The 20,781-nt window shown below is 33.3% G+C and overlaps 1 protein-coding gene across 1 annotated transcript; it reads right to left on the reverse strand.

Annotated features, from left to right (window-relative positions):
• Nucleotides 1-4,931: 4,931 nt before the first annotated feature.
• Nucleotides 4,932-12,235, reverse strand: LOC115882823. The gene is made up of 2 exons (XM_030901069.1): nucleotides 11,519-12,235; nucleotides 4,932-5,081 (listed from the first exon to the last, which is right to left on the reverse strand). Exons 1-2 carry the CDS (start codon nucleotides 12,233-12,235, stop codon nucleotides 4,932-4,934), a joined length of 867 nt encoding a protein of 288 aa, XP_030756929.1.
• Between the last annotated feature and the right edge of the window lie 8,546 nt (nucleotides 12,236-20,781).

Genomic DNA, 20,781 nt, shown 5'->3' on the forward strand with positions numbered 1-20,781 from the left:
ATCTTTTGTGGACTTTATGTCGGATAGGCTTTGAATAATGTAATTGTAACAAGGATATTTCAATGTACAGGGTGGCTCGAATTTGACGCTTATCATTGGGATTTCGGAAACAGTAAGAGATACAGGATCGGTTAAATGGAGGCACAGTTGCGCAATTTGATACTTCTTGCATAAAATATTCTGGTGATGTAATTTTCTGCACGAAACGTCGGCAAATATCAAAGTGACTATATATAGTGTTTTAAGAGCGATGAAAGGATTTAAATAAATTGAAAAAAAAATCAGGTCCGTATTTAAAAAAATTAAGTCGATGATGGTCGCCAGAAGCCGAAACGTCAGAGTCAATATTTAATCACACAGAGTTATAGGGCAGAAAACGTGGCCATGAAAATGTGTTTTTCATTTTAAGTTATCTCAACAAATAAAGCCCGGAAACAATAGAAAACAAAATTGAAAATTCCGTTATTTTTCAAAATGCAATACGGCATTTTATTGAGCATGAAATTGCACAACTTTGCCTCCATTTAACCGATCCTGTATCCCTTACGGTTTCCGAAATCCCAATGATGAGCGTCGAATTCTCAGATGTAAAAAAGGCAACAGAATTTTTTTTCGACAAATTTAAAGTGTTAAACAGCCTCTATACTATGCGGAGAACTCTTCGAAGTAGGTCAAGGTCGCATTTCGTCGCATTTCGGTTTATTTCCAGTTGTCTTGACCCACTTTGACCTACTTTGGTTTTCCTCGACCTACTTTCGATTCTTAAAAGCGCTTGAAAACTACTCGTTTTGGCGTTTCCTCTTGCCTCGTTTAATTTTGTTTCGTTTTGAGCTATTTCCAAAACGTGGCGGTATCTGTACCCGAGGCAAAGGACTTTTTTTTCATAAATCTCAGTGAAATAAGTAAACTTAAATGTATAAACTTTAGTGTTTAGCTTATTACGCAGGGTTAATTGAAGGGTTGTTTTTTAAAACACCCTGTGCAATAATTTAGTGAGTAACTTTTCCTAAAACATTATTTTTCTATCAGGACCATGTCTCCTGAGTATTTTCTTTTTTGACTCGTATTAACACATGCCTTGGTTAATTTTTAAGAGCGAAATGAACTTGCCACCAACAATTTGCAATTTTTTCAACTATCATTATTTTATGATGTTATTTGTTATTATCACAAGATGGTTTTGGTGATTATTGTTGTAATATCATATCAACACTGATTAGAATTTTATATTAAAATTTAAAAAACTTTAAAAAGTAACGATACAGGTTTGGTTTTAATAAATTAATATTAGTAATACTAATAATTTTTTTAAGGTTTTAATAAATTAATAATTAGTAAAAAATACTCTAATACTTTGTATACCTTCCCCGGCTGTTTGTAGATGTCGATTCATATTTTCTTTTATACTGTTAATAACGCTGCAAATATATTGTGTTGTTTTCCTTATTTTCTTCAAGGACCAAGCGAATATTCATAATTTCGGCCATCAACAAGATCAACGACTTTTGCACAATCTTCGACAATAAGAACCAGATTCAATCGTACACAATAATCAACAAAGCCACCTCGTCATTATGAAGAATAAGATCAAAAACTAATGATAATTTGAAAAAATTGAAAAATGTTTGTGGCAAGTTCATTTTGCTCTTAAAAAATAACCAAGGCATGTGTTGACATGAGTTAAAAAAACAAAATATTCAGGGCACATGAGTCTGTAACAGACTATTTCCTTTATATTATTAACAGATTATTTCCTATGTCCTTTACGTTCAAGTCGATGTTTTCGGTTGTTAGTTTCTTGACAGGATCTTTCAACAGGAAGTAATAAAACAAACATCTTTCAAACGTGAATATTTTTAAATTCCCAAACTTATAGAAGGACAAAGCAAATAAACTGTAGAACATAGAAGCAAACAAAAAAATTGTAAAGATAGACCTTAGATAAAAACGCTGGGACGTTGTAAAACCAATAACCACCCTTGATAACATGTTTAACTATCGCCGGATGTTTGTAAAGGATCTGTGAACTTTCGAAAAGCACGTACCTAGATGTAAAGGGCGCCAAACGAGAATTAAATACGTAAGATGGTCATAGTACTGCCATCTAACAACGGGAGGTCGAACCAACTTGGTTTGAAGGGCGGTGTCAAGCTGACCAATCAAACAAAGAACAGTACTTTTAGGGATGATCCTATTGGTTTGGTTTGTCAACCCGGTAATGTTGGAACCTCGGGGCTGTTTTTAGGCAGAAAAGTTAGTTCGATTTAAGTTTCTAAAAGAGACCTCGGGTTCGCGAAACTCGGTAAAGTTCACGATGTGACCCCCTGTAGTTTTTAAGTCTGGTGTCTGCTAATAGTGGTTTTTTAAGTCTTTTTGTCAAATATTCTTAATTTCTGTTTTATTATCCGTCTTGAAAATTGTTTTAATGTGTTGATCTAGTAACGAAAGGTTCAATTTATTAAGTAATTGCCATTATTTCTCAATAAAGCAGACAACAGACAAGTTTCCTGTATTTATCTATTTCATTATTTTTAATAGTAATAAGTAACTTTGATCTTATATATATATTTTTTTGTTCTTTATTTTTTTTTAATATTAAATTTAAATGTTTCTTTAAAAACTCGGCCGTTTTATTTCTAGGGTAAAAAAATAACAAGTGTTTTAAAAGTATATAAATGAGATCATTATGAACGAGCAGAATATCTCCAGAGCAGTCCAGAAACGACTCGAGAAAAGAGCTACAGATTTTCGGGCAGAGGTTGGGCCGCAATTAAGGTAAGATAGTAGATTTGAGAGACTAACATTATCAAGATAAAGCATTAAACATACGTCCCAAAGAGTCGGTGTACTTTTTATCCAAGTTTGCCTTCCGCTCAACTTAATTGTTTTTTTTATAATTATAAAATAGTCACGCTACCCATAACAAAAAATGATGAATCTGAAAAGATTTGTCACAATTCTTGACCGAAAAACAATATTTTAGGAAAATTTGACCACAGGGTTGTTTTAAAGATAGGGAAAAATACCAACCCTTCGATTAATCCTCTATAATAAGTCAAATACTATAATTTTTAAACGGTTTTATTTAGCTCGACCCGTACGGTATTTATTTATTTGGGTCAAAATTAGAAATTGAAATTTAAGTACCTTCCTGTTGTCAGATTGATCTGAAATTTGGTACACACCTTTAGTTCCGATGACAATACAATATAGTAATATCAATAACATTGTAAATCTAAGATGGCCGCCGGTACAAAATGGCGGATTTCATATTTTTCCACAACCCCCTCAATATGGGTATCAAATGAAAGGGCTACACAAGTAGAATACTGTGATTATGACAAAATTTAAAATCCAAGATGGACGTCGTTACAAAATGGCGTATTAGGTGAGGGCATGAGCAGTCGTGTCCAGAACAGTTGTGTCCAAGATTGTGTGACGTTAGAAGGACAGATAAAAAAAATAGGTGATTAGATGTATCTACGTAGTTAGCGGTAGCTTTACCACCCAAGTTAAGGTAATAGGTTAAAATGTGCTGAGGACTGTATGGCATTAGGGTGGCTAAAAATGTAATGTCGCAAGCGTTTCCCCTCAAGATTGGGCGCCTCTTGTTGTATATTATAGCTTTGCCCCTCTACTGGACCTCTGGGGTCGACCGTTAAAATGTCCATTACTCGTGGGAACAACATGGAAACAATAAATAAAAACACAAACAAAAATAAAAACGAAACTGCTACACAACGAAAAAGAAGGCTCGAAAAGGCGAAAGAAAAGTATAGAACGAAACGTGCAAAAGAAAGTGAAAATGAAACTTATAGTCGACTACAGAAACGAAGAGAACGGTTAGCAACAGAAACACCTGAGCAACATGATGCCAGGTTAATAGCACAACGTGAGAGACAAAGGCAGCTGGTAGAGTCAGAAACACCTGAGCGTCATGAGTCCAGGCTAGCATCACAACGTGATAGACAGAGAGAGTTGTTAACGGCAGAAACAGCTGAGCGTCATGAGTCTAGGCTGGCATCACAACGAGAGAGATAAAGAGAGTTGTTAGCGTCAGAAACACCTGAGCGTCATGAGTCTAGGCTAGCATCAGAACGCGACAGACAGAAGAGTTGTTAGCGTCAGAAACACCTGAGCGTCAGATTGTAATAAATTATCAGGTAAAAAACGTATGTAATAATGATGCACTAAATGAATTAAATAGAATGAGGAATATTCGGTAATTTCCGTTAAATACTAAAAACTAGAAAATAAAAAATCGGTAAAATTTTTTTTAAGTTAAACGGTTTTATCTTATGTGCACTGAAAACTAGAAAATAATAATAACAATTAGGTATTTTGAACTTCTAGTTCAGAAATATTTTAGTACTAGGCAGAATAGCTTTTAGGCATATTAGACTAAAATAAAAACGTGGGGCACATTAACTATTGCTGTAATACTTTCTTCTATACTAAGTGTGGATTACATCGACTTACTATAATCGTAACTGGAGATTTTGGCAATCAATAACCAGCCGTGGCGGCTTCACCAGCGAACGCCGAGCTCATGATCTACCAAAGTATAAAGATATGCTTTGCCATAGGTAGGATTTCAGAGGGGGCCCCACGTTTTATTTTAGTCTAATATGCCTAAAAGCTATTCTGCCTAGTACTAAAATATTTCTGAACTAGAAGTTCAAAATACCTAATTGTTATTATTATTTTCTAGTTTTCAGTGCACACAAGATAAAACCGTTTAACTTAAAAGTTTTTTTACCGATTTTTTATTTTTAACCGAATTTAATTTCTACCTATGTACTGTTGAGTTAATTTTACATGAGCGTTGTCTCAGGTTTTATACATTTTCATGACTATGAAGAAAACTGTCACATCGATATTCTTCAGCTCGCCATATAATCGCAAAAGCATACGCCCTATCCAAACTCGACCTAAGCAAACAAAGTTTCGATCTGAAATACGTCAAAAACCGCCATCGGGACAATACCCCCCGAAGGACGGGGCCGTTGCAGACATGGATGTAGTTCGTGCTCATCCTCGGCCCCGTCGAGAATGACAATCAGATACGGCGCCCCAGGACCCTAAAATGTAAGGTAGGGGTCGTAGTAGGGCGTAAGGGACTCCAACGCGCGGCGGGTGGTATTCGTCCCCTGTTCTAAATCATAGACGATTTCCTGCGGGAATGGGGGGTAAATTTTTAAATTTTGTTTGGTTGGTGCGTGTGCGCCTGTTGTGTGATGTAATAACCCGCACATGAGGAAAAGAGTATGCAAGATAGATATAAATCTTTATTTATGACTAATAAGAGAAGGGATGAAAATAAAGTTAGTTACAAACGGAGAGAAGGCGCTCGGGTGGGGATCTCTGGCAGTTCTGCATAGACCAATGTCATGTACTAGAGATAGCTTCGACACTGATATAAAACAAAAGGGTCCGTCATTTAGACAAACGTTTGAATAAAAAGATTAAGAAAGGAGCATAATGCTATCCATGTCAAAGAGTAGATAAGACAAGAGACGACAGTGAACAAAGAAGTCGAATTTCGCGAGAGAGACGCAGATATATTAAAATTTAAAGGTCCCATCAAGTCCCATTTTGTCTGTTGCCAAGTATATTTCTTTGAAAAATAAACAAGATTTTCTGAAAATAAATTAATAATATTAGAAGGATATAAGTAGCGTATGTTAATACGGAAATGTAAATTTTTAGTTTAGGTTGGTTTAGGTTCTTTTTTCGCAATGTACTGATAATATCAAAGAAACAGAATGACTAAGTCGATCGATTTCAAAGATAAACAGATAAAATCTCAAAATCTGACAACGGCGTATTTTATCTAATCTAACCTATGATTTTAGGACGCGCTAATGTGCTAATGTGCTAATCAGGCCTAAACATAAACAAAACTGATTAGTTGTTTTCTTGCATTTTTGCCTTTTTAAAGTGTGTTTTCAGAGTTTTTCGATATATTATCGTTTTGAGTTGCGAGGTTTAATTTTAGTATCGTTTTTGTTGCGTACTAATTTGTAAATGTTGTTAAATATAAATACTGAACAGGACACGAGTATCAGGAAAAGACGAGATGGTGGCAATGTGTGTGCTTATAAAGACTGCAAAAATAGGTTTTATTCTTCGACAAACATAATATTTCACTCTTTTCCAAAGGATCCTCAAAAGTATTTTTATAGAAATATACTATATAATTATGTTATTAAACTAAATGTAATCCATAGATCGAAGACATGGTTAGAAGCTTGTAATATATTTTTACAAAAAAAATTGAGCAACTCTATATTTTTTTGTACATAAACTCCACATTGTGATTTTACACTTGTTCAAGTCCATATGTAAAAAAATACACGAAAATAAAACATTTCTTACAAATCGACTTGGTCACTTTATCTTGTTTACCAACGATATACAAAATATTACTTTTATTATCTTTATTCCCCGACAAATATGTTTCTAATTATAATTTATTTTATATAATATTTAGAAAACTCATTTTTTTTTTCGTTTCTATTTATATCTTTACCCATACAGTAACTATTTATAAGCTATACAGGCAAGTTTTAATAATATTCTATTTCAAATTTTCCGCGAAAAAATTACGAAAATTTAAAGGGACAAGCGAGACGAGGTCACACTCCCCACCACTCAAACATGAAAGGTACCGCGCGAACTGTCGTCTCTTGTCTTATTTACTCTTTGTCCATGTATTCATGCATGGTGGGCGGAAAAAGGACTCTAGGGTGGGGATCCTTGATAGTTCTGTTAATAGTAGATTATTTTCTTTTATCTATGGTTCTGTTTGACGATTCATTTGACACATTTGAAATATGCATTTGAATTTGATTTGAAATTTTACTTTACAGAGCTTATTTTATGTTATTTATTATTTATTTTACTACTGACAGTTGTATAAAGGTAGTAAACCTAGATGGAAATTGTGGCAGAACTTAAATTAACAGTGACACTATTGCGATTTATCGAAAAAGACTCTAAAATAGTTGGTTGTGTAGCGTGCGGTAGATCTCGGTCTAAAATCGAGTGAAATATTGGAACAACTTTTCGCTAGTAAGTTACTATATAATATACATACGTGTAGTAAACCGATCATTTATGAAATTCACTTAAATTAACTAATCATATATTTTCTTGCATTTGTGCTTTTATTTACTACTTGTCAAAGATTAGATGTCAAAGAATTTAGATACGTCAATTTGACTTACGTGCTTCAATAGCGCATCGGATGTTTGTGTTAATAAATAATTATTATAACTTATCTATTTTTATTAGAGTTATATATTTTTATAACAATTTTAAAAACTACCAACATTTATTCACAACGTAAAATAAAACAACAAATTGTTGAGTCTATTCCACGTCTATCCTACATCATATTTTTTCACGTTTTGAATAAAATTAGAACGATACTGATAAACAACTATATTCAAAGTAAATATTTTGCTCAGTGGTATAAGTTTGATAAATGACTTAAAAATGTCAAAAAATTCTACTGTTCATTTTCAAAAAATCTTTGATTCCACTGCCAATAAGTTATAGAACTATTATTGATAAAAGAACTACTATTAATGAGTATTATTACATCATGAATTAATCAGAAATCACAAAAGCAGAAAATTCTAAAACACACCAAACCAACGTTTATAATTATTTCGTTTGATGACAAGCCCAACAAAAAAAAATACAGAAATAAAATCCGAATAACCGCTTCGATAATACAAGCGATAGGAAAATACGGCTTGTCATTTTTTTTTGTTAGAATAAACCGGGTTAATGAAAACGGTATCGCGTTTTCCAGCTGACTCGTCCAGCTTATCCGACATTACCACGTCAATTTAAATTATTCTAACTGAATGTGCTGCATCCATAGAAATATATTTTCAGTTCGACACGGTTTTTGTATCGCGGCGAAACGGAAATACCTAAATGTATTAATGTAGCGGAATATTTTCCGTGTTTTGTTAAAAAGAGATACATGTTATAAATTAATTAGTTATAGTGTGGATATTCACTGATAACTATATTTGATACCTTTGTAGTTATTGAGTTTTGTTTGTTGTTTATTGAGTTTTCATAAGTACTTCGTACAAAATTAATTCTTCTATTGGTTTCTGGTTGTAGATATTGTAGATCTATACAGGGCGAGTCTTAAATTAGTGCAAATATATTCAGGGCTGGTAGATCTCGAATAAACAAACATATTCTCTCTTCGCCGTTTTTCAAATAAATCCAAAATTACTGAGTTATTTTACTTTGAAAATTTTCAAAAAAAGTGAATTTTAGTTAAAATATTGAGAACCACAGAATCTTTTCTAGATTTTCTTTCTTGTAAATTTAATCTACTACCTATGTTGTCATATTATCAACAAATTATATTTTTTAACTAAAAACTAAAAAAAAATCCAAGAATTTTGTCCAAAAATTCCAAATTTAAAAAAAAATATTTTCGCAAAAAAACCTAATAATCGTGTTCCTGGAGTCAAAATATACTATCACTAAAAATATTTGCACTTATCTAAGACTCCTCCTGTATTCCTCTACTATTTCCACTGTTTAGAGTATTTGTTAGAGTATTTTTACTGTTTACTAGTTTGTTGTACAGGGTGGGTCAAATTCGACGCTTTTAAATAGAAACACCCTTTTCTATAGGAGATAGACAAAAACTAATATAGGTGTCTGAGAGTTTTATAACAATTTAAAATATATTTAACCAACATCAACACATTTAAACTATATGTAATAACAATAAAAATAAATAGCAAACCAAGACATGAGATTTTGCTACAAGTGTTCGACATATCGACCGTCTTCTGTTATGGACAGACGGGGCAGTTTTTGAAAATTTCTCGCGGAATTCATTAACTCAGTGGGGGTGAAAGATACCCTCTTATAACTGCTAAGTATTTTTAATTCTTGTTTAGATTATACGGAAGAATAAGGAACCTTTATACTTCCACAAATATATTCATAGTATTAGATCTATGGGCACTAAGTCAGGCGGCCTCGACGGCCAACGGCTGGGATCTTGGTTAGCTATCCAGATATTCTTGAAATTGGCTGCAAAAATTTGCTGATAACTTCAGCGTTCAGAGGCGGTGCGTCGTTTTGCTGGAAAAATATGTTTTCGAATTAAGGACATATCATCAATAAGTGGTCCAAAGCCTACTAGTTAAAAGTGGCGAACTTATAAAAATTCTGTATTTCGAAGGGGATTATAACAAAATATCAAGAGTGCTATATTTTTGGAAAGGTAATTATAAATTCTTTTCAGTTAATTAAAAATATAGAGGGGGTCCTAAATAAAAATTTATTTTTTCTGTTGATAACTCTTAAATTATTAATTTAAAAAAAATATACTTAAACATTTAAATTCTACGTAAAAAGGTGCTTTGGATATGTTTTCATAGAAATACAAAATTTTCCATAGCAAAAAAGTTACAGCGATTTGTTAAAAATGCTCATTTTTGAAAAACACCCCGTAACTCTGAAACGGTAACAGATATTGATGTGCGGTTTTCACCATCATCTTTTTGATAAAAATTGAGCTCCAGACACCGATATTAGTTTTCGTCTATCTCCTATAGAAAAGGGTGTTTCCATTTAAAAGCGTCGAATTTGACCCACCCTGTACAACGATTGTATTTATATTTAAATTGAAATGAAATGGCAAAAATGAAATAAATTAAACAAATAATACGATTGAAATATTATAGAATATTTATATTAAATTGTTATTAATAACGTTATTAAAATATATTTAATAACATTTAATACAATCTGCAGAGGGAATAAATATCAAATTAAAGAGATAAGATTTTTAACGTTAAATTACTTATTAATTAAAAAATAGACAATTCTGAAATATAGGTATACGCCAGTAACTATTTCGTGATAAATTTTGCATAGAAATATTATTTAGAACTATAAAGAAAGAATAGTTTATTTTCTAATATCCAGGAATGATCTTTTTAAAAAATTTAATAGACGCATATTATACTTAACATCCACGGATGCATGTTTAATGCATCTATCTATATTTGATAAATTATCGTAGAGGACTTTTTAATCCTTCTTTTCGCAGCTACGGGTTTTTTCATTACACTTTTGGCACAGATCCAACTCCGGTTGTGTCCTTGTCTAACTAAAGTCAATGAAAGTCCGACAATAAAATTTTAATTTCACTCTGGTTTTTGTAATAAAAAAATTGTATCAATGTAATGCGAAGAATTGTATTAAAAAATGTATTAGCATTAAAAGAAAAAAATACTGTTAGCTATCAATACTGTACATAATATTTATATATATATATATATATATATATATATATATATATATATATATATATATATATATATATATATATATATATATATATATATATATATATATATATATATATATATATATATATATATATATATATATATATATATATATATATATATATATATATATATATATATATATATATATATAAATTCGGGTCAGAAGTCCTACGACGTTGTCCGATGCCTAACTTCCACCCTGTGCGATTTTCCCATTGATCTTCGGTCAGATTTTTCTCGCTCATCGACCTTATTCCTTCCATCCATGTTTTCTTGGGACGTCCTCTCTTTCGTTTACCAGGTGGTATCCAATGAATGACTTGTTTTGGAATTCTTTCATTGTGCATTCTCTGAACATGGCCGTACCATATTAATTGTTTTTGTTCTATATCATTTACTATTGTTCCCTCTGTTCCCATCTGTTGTCTAATGTCTTCATTTCTGATCTTATCCCTCCGTGAAATTCTCATTGCTCTTCTAATCGCCTCCATTTCTGTTGTCTCTAATTTCTTTTTATTCCTTTCAGTGAGTCGCCATGTTTCACATCCATAGAGTAATATGCTTTTAACTAGTGTCTCGTATATATTATATTTCCTGTTTTTTGTAATTTCAGTGCTCCATAGAATGCCATTTATGCATCTGATAACTCTTCGTGCCTGTAGTACGCTGTTGTTTATTTCTCTATCGTCCGTTCCATCTCCTGTAAATATCGATCCCAGGTACCTGTAATCTTCACTTGCCCTAATTTTCATATTATTGTCTAAAATAAGATTTTCTGTATTAGCTCCAATTGGAAGGTATTTTGTTTTTTCTGTATTTACTGTGAGACCCCATTTAGCATATTCTTCAATTATTTTCCGCACCATATATTCCATGTCATCTTTGTCGTTTGCAATTATGGCCTGGTCGTCAGCAAATTGCAAGGTGTATAGGCATATGTCATTTAGTTCTATACCCATTCCGTTACATTTTCTTTTCCATAGATGTAAGGCCTTGGCAATATAAATTTTAAATAGTGTTGGGGATATACAGCAACCCTGTCGGAGCCCTTTAGTGATAGAAATTTCCTCTGAGAGACCGTTGACCGTTTTTATTTGTGATTTTCCTCCATGGTAAAGATTTTGTACAGCTTTTATCAGAGATGCGTTAATTCTTGATTCGTGCAATACTTCCCATAATTTTATTGGCTCTGTATCATATGCTTTTTGTAGATCAATGAATGTTATATGAACTTCCTGGTTCATTGCAGATTTCAATGCAAAGATATTATCTGTACATGATCTTCCGCTTCTGAAACCATTCTGCTCTTCTTCTTCGTAACTGGAGTATTCTTCTTCAATTAAGTTCCTCAGTATCCTTCCATAGAGGCGACTCATAGTGCTGGTGACCGAAATTCCCCTGTAGTTATTGGGATCCTTCCTTGAGCCCTTTTTATATATAGAAGAGATATATGCTTTTTTCCACTGTTCAGGTACTGGATGACCATTTAAGCACTGGTTAACTATGTTTGTTAACTTTCTAAACAGTTTTTTGCTTCCAGATTTTATGAGTTCCGCATATACTCCCTCTGGGCCACATGCTCTTCCATTCTTTAAAGACATTATAGCGGTCTTTATTTTGTTGGTATCCACGTAGATTTCCTCTCCTTCAATGTTTATTTCTGGCTGTGGCGGTTCTTGATACTCAGGTCTGTTCTCTGACAACAATTTGGAATAATATTTCACCCATTCTTTGTTGGTTATTATTTCTATAGGGGCTGACTCCTGTTTTTCAGTTGTAGTTGTTTTTATAAATCTCCATACTTCCGTATTCCTTCTTCCGCCTATATACGTATTAATTTCTTTGCATTTGTCATCCCACACTTTATTCTTTTCTTCTTTTACCATTCTCGTCACCTCATTTTTCTTGTCATTATGACAAGAAGTTCAAGACAACTGACAAGAAGCTCATTTCTTTAAAATTAGAACACCTACATATTTCAGATCTATAAATCTTAATGAGGTTTATTAATTCAGAAACAAACGAGGAACAAAAACGTATATAATACTTATTCGAACCAGTTCTGCGAAGACTTGAACAAATCCGCAACAATTTTCAACAAATGTTAATAAAACTTTCGCCTCTACGTAGCACTTGCGTCCGATTAATAGCTAAAGTTTGCGAACAGCGTTGGCTATCGGGCGCTCTGGATAATATTTAGAATGCGGGCCACATCCCGAGTCGACCGAGTTATTTTATATGTATGACTTATTTTACCGGAGGAGGAGCTGTTGCGATGAGTGCGGCGCAACGTTTATTTTGACTACGCCACAACTTCTAGTTGGAAGAGGTAAATCTATTATCTCCGCATCCTACCTGGAATATTAAAAATGTTTGCCTAGTTGCTCGCTCGCTCGCTTGCTCTACGCGACTCTAAAATTAATAGAAAATTTCTTTTTGATACTCGAGTTTACGTGATAGAAATAATACGTCTGAATTGAGAAACACAGCATGTTTTTAGTTACATTTTTTTTATTGTACTTTATTACTCTTTTGTTAAAAATTGTAACGTTTTTAGTTCGTTACATGTCTTTGATTATGATATATGATGTCTGGCGTACTATCACCGGATTCCCTATCGTTCCGGCCGGATAATTTATTTGACGAATTTTTACGTTCTCTAGTCCACAACCCTGTTATCGTTCGACACAACCCTGTTATCGCTCTGAGGAGGCGCTGTCAACATCGCTTCTGTCAACTCTCTCCGTGCTTAACCTCACTTTGTTTTGACGCTCTGTTGTATCCCAGCTTTTAGAAATGGTGATTATTTAAATCTTGCTGTATAATTTGAATCAGCTGCTATTTCAAAGCAACAGGGTAGAGTTTTGGATGTCCCAACCTAACTTGAATTTGTATTTTGCTGGCACGTTGGCGTCCCTTTTCTTTTGTCCTCCAGAATGTCACATGGAAGAAAGGACATGTTCTTTATTATTTAGTGAGCCCTCGGAAGTAATTCCGAGGGTCCAAGGTACGGACTATTTACAAGGTACGGGCATTATCCAAGGTCGTAGTAGTATCCAAGGTACGGGTAGTGTTCCCTTGTACTATTATCCTATGTACGGATGTCCTGTGGACGAGTGTCCCCAGTAGGAATGATTTTTCTTGCATATAAAGTGCCCCAGCGTGGATGAAGCTTGAGCCCCATGCTGCTTCGTTCCCATCCATAAGCTACGAGGCATATTTTTTAAGTAAGTACCGTTTTGGAATTAAAAAAAAACGTGCAAAGATATCGCAATAATTTTATTTTTACATGAAAGCCTGTACCTTAATCTTTTCTACATAATTTCCGTGAATATTGAGGCACTTGTTATAACGTGGCACCAGTTTTTCAATACCCTCCTCATAAAATTCTGCCGCCTGACTGGTTAACCACTGTATCACAACTGTTTTGACTTCGTTATCGTCTTGAAGACGCTGACCGCCCAGGTGTTTCTTCAAGTACAGGAATAAATGGTAGTCACTGGGCGCCAGATCAGGGCTGTATGGAGGATGATCTAGAGTTTCCCATTTAAAAGATTTGATGAGATCTTTGATGCGATTAGCCACATGTGGACGGGCATTGTCATGCAGCAAAACAATACCCTTACTCAACTTGCCACGTCTTTTGTTTTGGATTGCACGGCGCAGATTGTTCAATGTCTCACAATAAGACATTGATTGTCTCATTACGAGGCAGAAACTCCACTAGCAATACTCCCTTTCTGTCCCAAAAAACTGTGCACATGATTTTCCGGGCAGAAATTGTTTGCTTAAACTTCACTGTTTTGGGTGATGATGAATGTCGCCATTCCATGGACTGTTGTTTCGATTCTGGTGTGACGTAGGCCACCCATGTTTCGTCACCAGTAACAATTTTGTCTAAAAATCTTCACCTTCATTGTGGTACTGCTCAAGGAAAGTCAATGCACTGCCTAAACGTTGGGTTTTGTGCAAATCCGTCAACATTTCGGAACCCAACGTGAACACAATTTCCAGTAATTCAAGTTCTCGGTCACAATGCGATATAAAACACTACGAGAACATTGAGGAAAGTAGTCGCACAATGATGAAATTGTAAAGCGTCTGTTTTCTTTCACCTTTTCGTCCACTTTCTGCACCAAATCTTCATTAACGACCGAAGGACGCCCACTCCGTTCTTCATCATGCACATTCGTGCAGCCATCTTTAAATGCTCTCACCCATTTCCTTACCATTCCATCACTCATAATGTTTTGTCCGTAAACTTCACAGATCTCACGATGAATATTGATCGGTTTTACGCCTTTAGCACTAAGAAATCGTATGACAGCCCGTAATTCACAATCGGCGGGGCTCATGATTGTCGGAGGCATCTTAAACACTCAATAAACAACGTATACAATGAAGAATCAGACTGTACTGGCGTCTGTGCATAGACAAGAGATGTAGGTAACCAGCGCGCATGCGCGGAACGCCGACCGTAGCGCTGCGGCGGCGGAATCGCAAAACGGTACTTACTTAAAAAACATGCTTCGTAGTTAGTAGTTACCGCATTACCGTTACTTAATTTTCTCGAGTTTTCCTCCACTTAATTTTAAAAAACAAGAAACACACGTAATAACACAGTCTAAATGCAAAAAGCAAAATATTTATTATTTCTGTTTGACATAATTTAACACAAAATTATAATCTAAAATTTTGCAACAGTTTTTGAGAGTTGTCCTCAAAAGTCTTCGAGTTCATACGCATCGGCGGCCGTTTATCGTTCATCGTTCCGTAAAACCAATAATATTGAAATATGATCTGTCATTTTTTTAAATAAATCAATAAAACTGGTTAAAAACAACAAAGAAGACGCATGACAGATTTATATATGTATAAACCCATCCATAGTTAAATTTAAAAATATTAGAATTTTTTTAGTGAACTAAATGGATTGGTATGGACGTCATCTGCTTTTTTTCTGTCATCGTCTGGCGAAATCTTACCTGAGAAAAAAAAAACAGAGTCACAACAAATCAAAACGCTAACTTTGCATGCGATCATGATACAAATACAACCCTTACAATATATAAAAACATTACTGTTTTTTCTTAAATTTATTTTTTAATAAAACGTGTTAATAAACTTACTTTATTACAAACAAACGTCTTGCAGAATGCCATGTTATAGTTGTGAGTTTAAGTTATTAAACCGAAAGTAAAAAATCAAAACAACGCCTTTGCGTGCTAACGTGTCTTACATCGTCAAGATTGTTAGTGCTGATATCGCCGCCATATCGTACATTTAGTCATTATAGCAAATCGTTCATAAAATAAATGAGCAATTGGAAAATTTTCTAAAATATATTTTGTCACGAAAATATTTTCTTAATATTAATATTTAAGAAAACAGATTAAGACAGTTTTTTGTCTCATAATTTTAGTAAGCATGATTCGCATTTATTTATTTTACTGTATTTCCCTGGTGCTCGTTAAAACAAAGCCTATAATATACTAAAATAATAAGTTTTTAAAAAAAATTACTTTGCCATATTTATTTTTTTATTCGGCAGATAGTACAGGGTGGCCAACGATTATACGCTGCGGAAGCTTTAACGAGAACGGTAGTTTATATTGATATTAAATGTTGGCAGGATATGTTCCTTAACTGAAAGCATTTTATAAAAATATATAGAATTATAAGGGTGTCCCCAAAAAAGTTACACATCATAGTTGTGTTTTTTTCTAATGGAACACCCTATATATTAATTGATTTTCGGATTCTAGGAAAAAAATAAAGGTGAGTTTTGTTAAAGAAGCATATACCTAAAATCTAATAATTTTGACATATTTCACATTTTGTGAAAATGAAGTGTAAATTTTAAATGTCGATAACAGCTACCTAAATTTTAGTTGACCTTGTATAGCGTGATATTAAATTACAGTAACCATTGTATGTTAAACCAAATTAAAATTTGACCCGAAAAGTTATACAGGGTGAGACATAATTAATATGGAACATTAGTCACTTTTAAAAGCAAGTTACTCCTTTATTTTAAATGGAACACTCAGTATATTATTCCGGTGTTCAATGGAGAATTTGTATATCTTCAAAATATTATTAAGGTTGCCTACCCCTTAGACAAATATTTTCCTAGATATTTTAATTTTTATGATTTTGCATCAGCAGATCTTTCTTATTAGAAAAAATCTAGGTGGCTGTGATATACCTTTTGTTAATTTAACAAAAATATTGACCTATAATTATGTGACAAAAATTAGCTAGATGAAATAAAATGTTCAAAATACTTCCTTTCCTGTTAACTGCATAAAATGGTTGTCTTTTCAAAAGGATCTTTTCATTTTAAAAGGCATATTATGTGGAGTTCTACCTCGAACAGCAGCTACAATAATTCCTCTCATATTGTCGACAATGGTTGGTCGAGTGTTTTGTAAACACTGTCTAGCATTTAGGTATTCTATTAATTGGGGAATTCACACTGCATTGAATTCACATATTAATTGGGGAATTCACCAACTAATAGAATCATATCAATTCTCTCTGATGTAGGGTAAGTTTGCATTTTGGCAAATTTCTGAGATTTTTTTAAATTTTAACTGACACAAAACGATAACTAGTTGGTAAAGTTGCACTAATTAGACAGCTATATTGAAGTAATGTCAGACATACCACATCCACCTAGATTTTATCAAATATGGTATAAAAATCTACTCAGGTCAAATCATGTAAATGAAAATATCTAGGAAAATCTTTGTTTAAGGGGTAGGCAACCTTAATAGTATTTTGAAGAGATATGAATTCTCCATTGAATGTCGGAATAATATACTGGGTGTTCCATTTAAAATAAAAGAGTAGCATGCCTTTAAAGGCGAGCAATGTTCAATATTAATTTTGTCTTATACTCTTTGTGTTCAATATAACAGTATATTGGGTGTACATACAGAAAGTTTTTTGACATGCATGATTAATTTTTATTAAATAGTAATAACGTAAGAACTATACATAGTTGTTTTAAATAAGTGCAAATATTTAATGAGTTTAATTTTTTGGTAAAAGAACATAATATGTTACAAAAATATCATATTATGGTAACATAATATGGGAACATAGGTACTAGATCAAGTTTACAACAAAGACAACACAGAAAAACTCCAATGGTGACTGTAATCTATAAAAAAAATGTTTCTTTTGTCCATATCTTCCACCCTGAAAATATCTACATTAATTTAATACTCACCCTGTAAAATTTACACATTAACATTTTTAAACAACGTACGACATATCTTTTGCAAAAGCTTAACAATTTTTATACAAATTAAATTAATCTGAATTAGTGCATAATCCTTAAATATTTCATCATACATTTTTTAATAAATGCTAAATCAAATTAAATTGCTAGATAGCTGTGTAAGAAGCACGTACACATTTCACGAACACTCGACTATTAATCTAAGCACAAGTGGGCCCTAATGGCAAAGGAAAAGTTTTATTAAAAATCCAGTGGAAATCGTTCGGCTCTGACCGAAACGCTAAAAAGCGCTTATACCCGCTTTTTGTGTGTGTATGTGCTCGGTTTTTTTGCTTTCTTTTGTTTGACTGGCTGACAAATTTATTTCCGGTCGTACGTCAATGTCAAAGCGAAATTTATAGATCGTTTTTTATTTTCTTTCGAGTGTTTTGCGTTCTGTTTAGTATTCACCCCCTTAATCAGAATAGAGTCCGTTCTGAGTGTTTTGGGGTAACTGGAGGTTAATTTAATTGAGTAATTTCTATCAAGTCCGCTGTGGTTATACAGGGTGGACTTAATAAATTAAATGTATTAAAAAACGTAGTGCTTTGATTAAAGGATTTGTATTTCTAAATATTATTTGTTCTGAAAAAAAATGAACAATTTTATTCTGAATTATAATTTATTTTTGTCAATCTATTCCTAAAATTTAATGCATATTCATGATTTCATTAATTTTCTTATGAATAATATGTGAATTGATAATTTGTCAAACATATTTGAAACTAGTATTATTCATTGTAATTTAGTGATTTATAAATTATGATTTTGGAATATGCGAAATATCTCCAATAAAAGTTTTAGTGATAATAATTATTCCTAAAATTATTTATTACATTCGTGTTATTATAGCTATTGTGTTAATTTGATTTATTTATTTTACCTTATTCAAGTCACAATAAGTCAAAGCCTTACATTTTTAAAATAAATATGAACAGTTTGAAAATATTTAAACGTTAAATTAAACGAAAGGCCATACTTCCTGTTATGCTAATAAAATTAAAATTTTATGTCTTAACTTCTTCAACGAGCGCTCGTGGCGCTGGCGTTCAGAAACGAAATCTTCTTTAGCAATGAAATATGGTTACTGCAAATTGCATATTGCCTTTATTGCCATAAATCAGGGCATTTGCCTGTGTAATGTGGCCGAGCCGTGTTTGCAGTTAACATTCTATTTGCAGGTGCCGCTTTATTTATCTTTTATTTGTTAGATATACACGGTGAACAATTTTGGAATTGGAAACCGAATACGAAACATGAAATAGTAGCTACAATGTTCAAAAATAAAATTCTGAATAACAAATCAATAACTCCAAATTGATTGCCAATATCGTAGCAAATAATTTTAGAATTTGAAGCTATTATATATATGAATCTTGTGTGCCACTTGCGGAGGATGGTCTCACGCAAGTGTCAGCCACCTCTCCTGTAGTTCTCTTTGGGTTTGGCCCCTTGGAACTTTTATTGTTACTGTTCCCAGTGTCTCTCACAGGTGATGTTTTTATTACTATTATTACCAGATCTCATAGTGTTCCCATGAGTCGCTAGGGACAGTCGGTCCACTTCTACAGAGCCCCGCATGTAGAAGTAAGGGGTAAAATACAATGGGTTGCCTCCGATGCACCAAGGTTGAGGCTGTCCGTAGCCCCGCCCGGTATCGTTATATGTCTTGGTGCAATTCCCTGGCCACGACACTACAGTCAGGGACAAGACGATGAGTGAGATGCTTCTTAGACCAAGCCAAGTGCTAGGGGGGATTCCCCCCAGCATCTGACCAGGAGCTTCCCCACCAACGACAAGGTCTTGCATCTCCTAGGGGAAGATATTATTCCGATATTCAATAGAGAATTTATGTCTCTTCAAAATACTATAAAGGTTGCCTACCCCTCAAACAAAGATTTTCCTAGATATTTTCATTTACATGATTTGATCTGAGTAGATATTTATTATTTGATAAAATCTAGGGTGGTTGTAATATGTCTGACGTTACTTCATCATAGCTGTCTAATTAGACCAATTTTAACAACTAGTTATCATTTTGTGTCAGATAAAACAAAAAAAAACTCAGAAATTTGCCGAAAATGCTAACGTATCCTACATTAGAGAGAATTGATATGATTCTATTAGTTGGTGAATGCAATGTACATTCACCAATAATTATTACAGTTGAGGGTTGGAACCTTTGGTGTTACACAGCAAAATAAAAACACTAAATCACCACAATACACCAAAACACTTTTACTTTTACACTGGACGCGCGTTTCGCTAACCATGTTAGCATCATCAGCAGATGATTATAAACTTATTTTATATATATAAACAGTTTATAATCATCTGCTGATGATGCTAACATGGTTAGCGAAACGCGCGTCCAGTGTAAAAGTAAAAGTGTTTTGGTGTATTGTGGTGATTTAGTGTTTTTATTTTGCCACCAATAATTAATCAATAGAATAGTTAAATGCTCCTGATTTTATTTAGTCTGGGTTTTCTTACTGGGATATGTTAAAGACAGTGTTTACAAAACTCGACAAATTATTGTCGACAACATGAGGGAAATTATTGTAGCTGTTTTTCGAGGTAGAACTCCACATATATTTTCCAGGTGGGATATGATTTGTATTTATATAAAACTAGCGTGTACCAGCGACTTCGTTCGCGTCGAATTAATCATTTGTAATGGTGATGATAAAGGAAAGCAAGAATTTCCATAAACATACACACTGGATAAAATTTTCTCTCATTTATGTCAGCATGAGAAAAAACAATATGGCGATATTATTATATAACTTGGTAATATTTGAGGGGCAGTTTCATCTCGTTGGAATTTGACTTTCGAGAAATCCTTTTACGAAAAATAAGCTTTTTACGTCAAGCATTTTAAGCAGAATCGTGGTTAAGAAATTACCCAACTTTTTGTAACACCCTGTATGATTTTTTAAAAAATTTTAAAATATGTAAAAAAAAACAAATAAATTATGCTTGTCCAAGCGTTTTCCCGAAAGACTAACCGTTTTTTTTAAAATAACAAATATTGTAATATTTGAGGGGCGTTTTCACCCTCTTGGAATTTGAGATTCGAGAAACCCCTTCTTATCGAACCTCTACACCCCACAGTCAATCCGTTTGCCAAAAATCAGATTTAAA

The sequence above is a fragment of the Sitophilus oryzae genome, unplaced genomic scaffold, assembly GCF_002938485.1.
Source record: "Sitophilus oryzae breed Bouriz unplaced genomic scaffold, Soryzae_2.0 scaffold_179_pilon_pilon, whole genome shotgun sequence".
NCBI lineage: Eukaryota > Metazoa > Arthropoda > Insecta > Coleoptera > Curculionidae > Sitophilus > Sitophilus oryzae.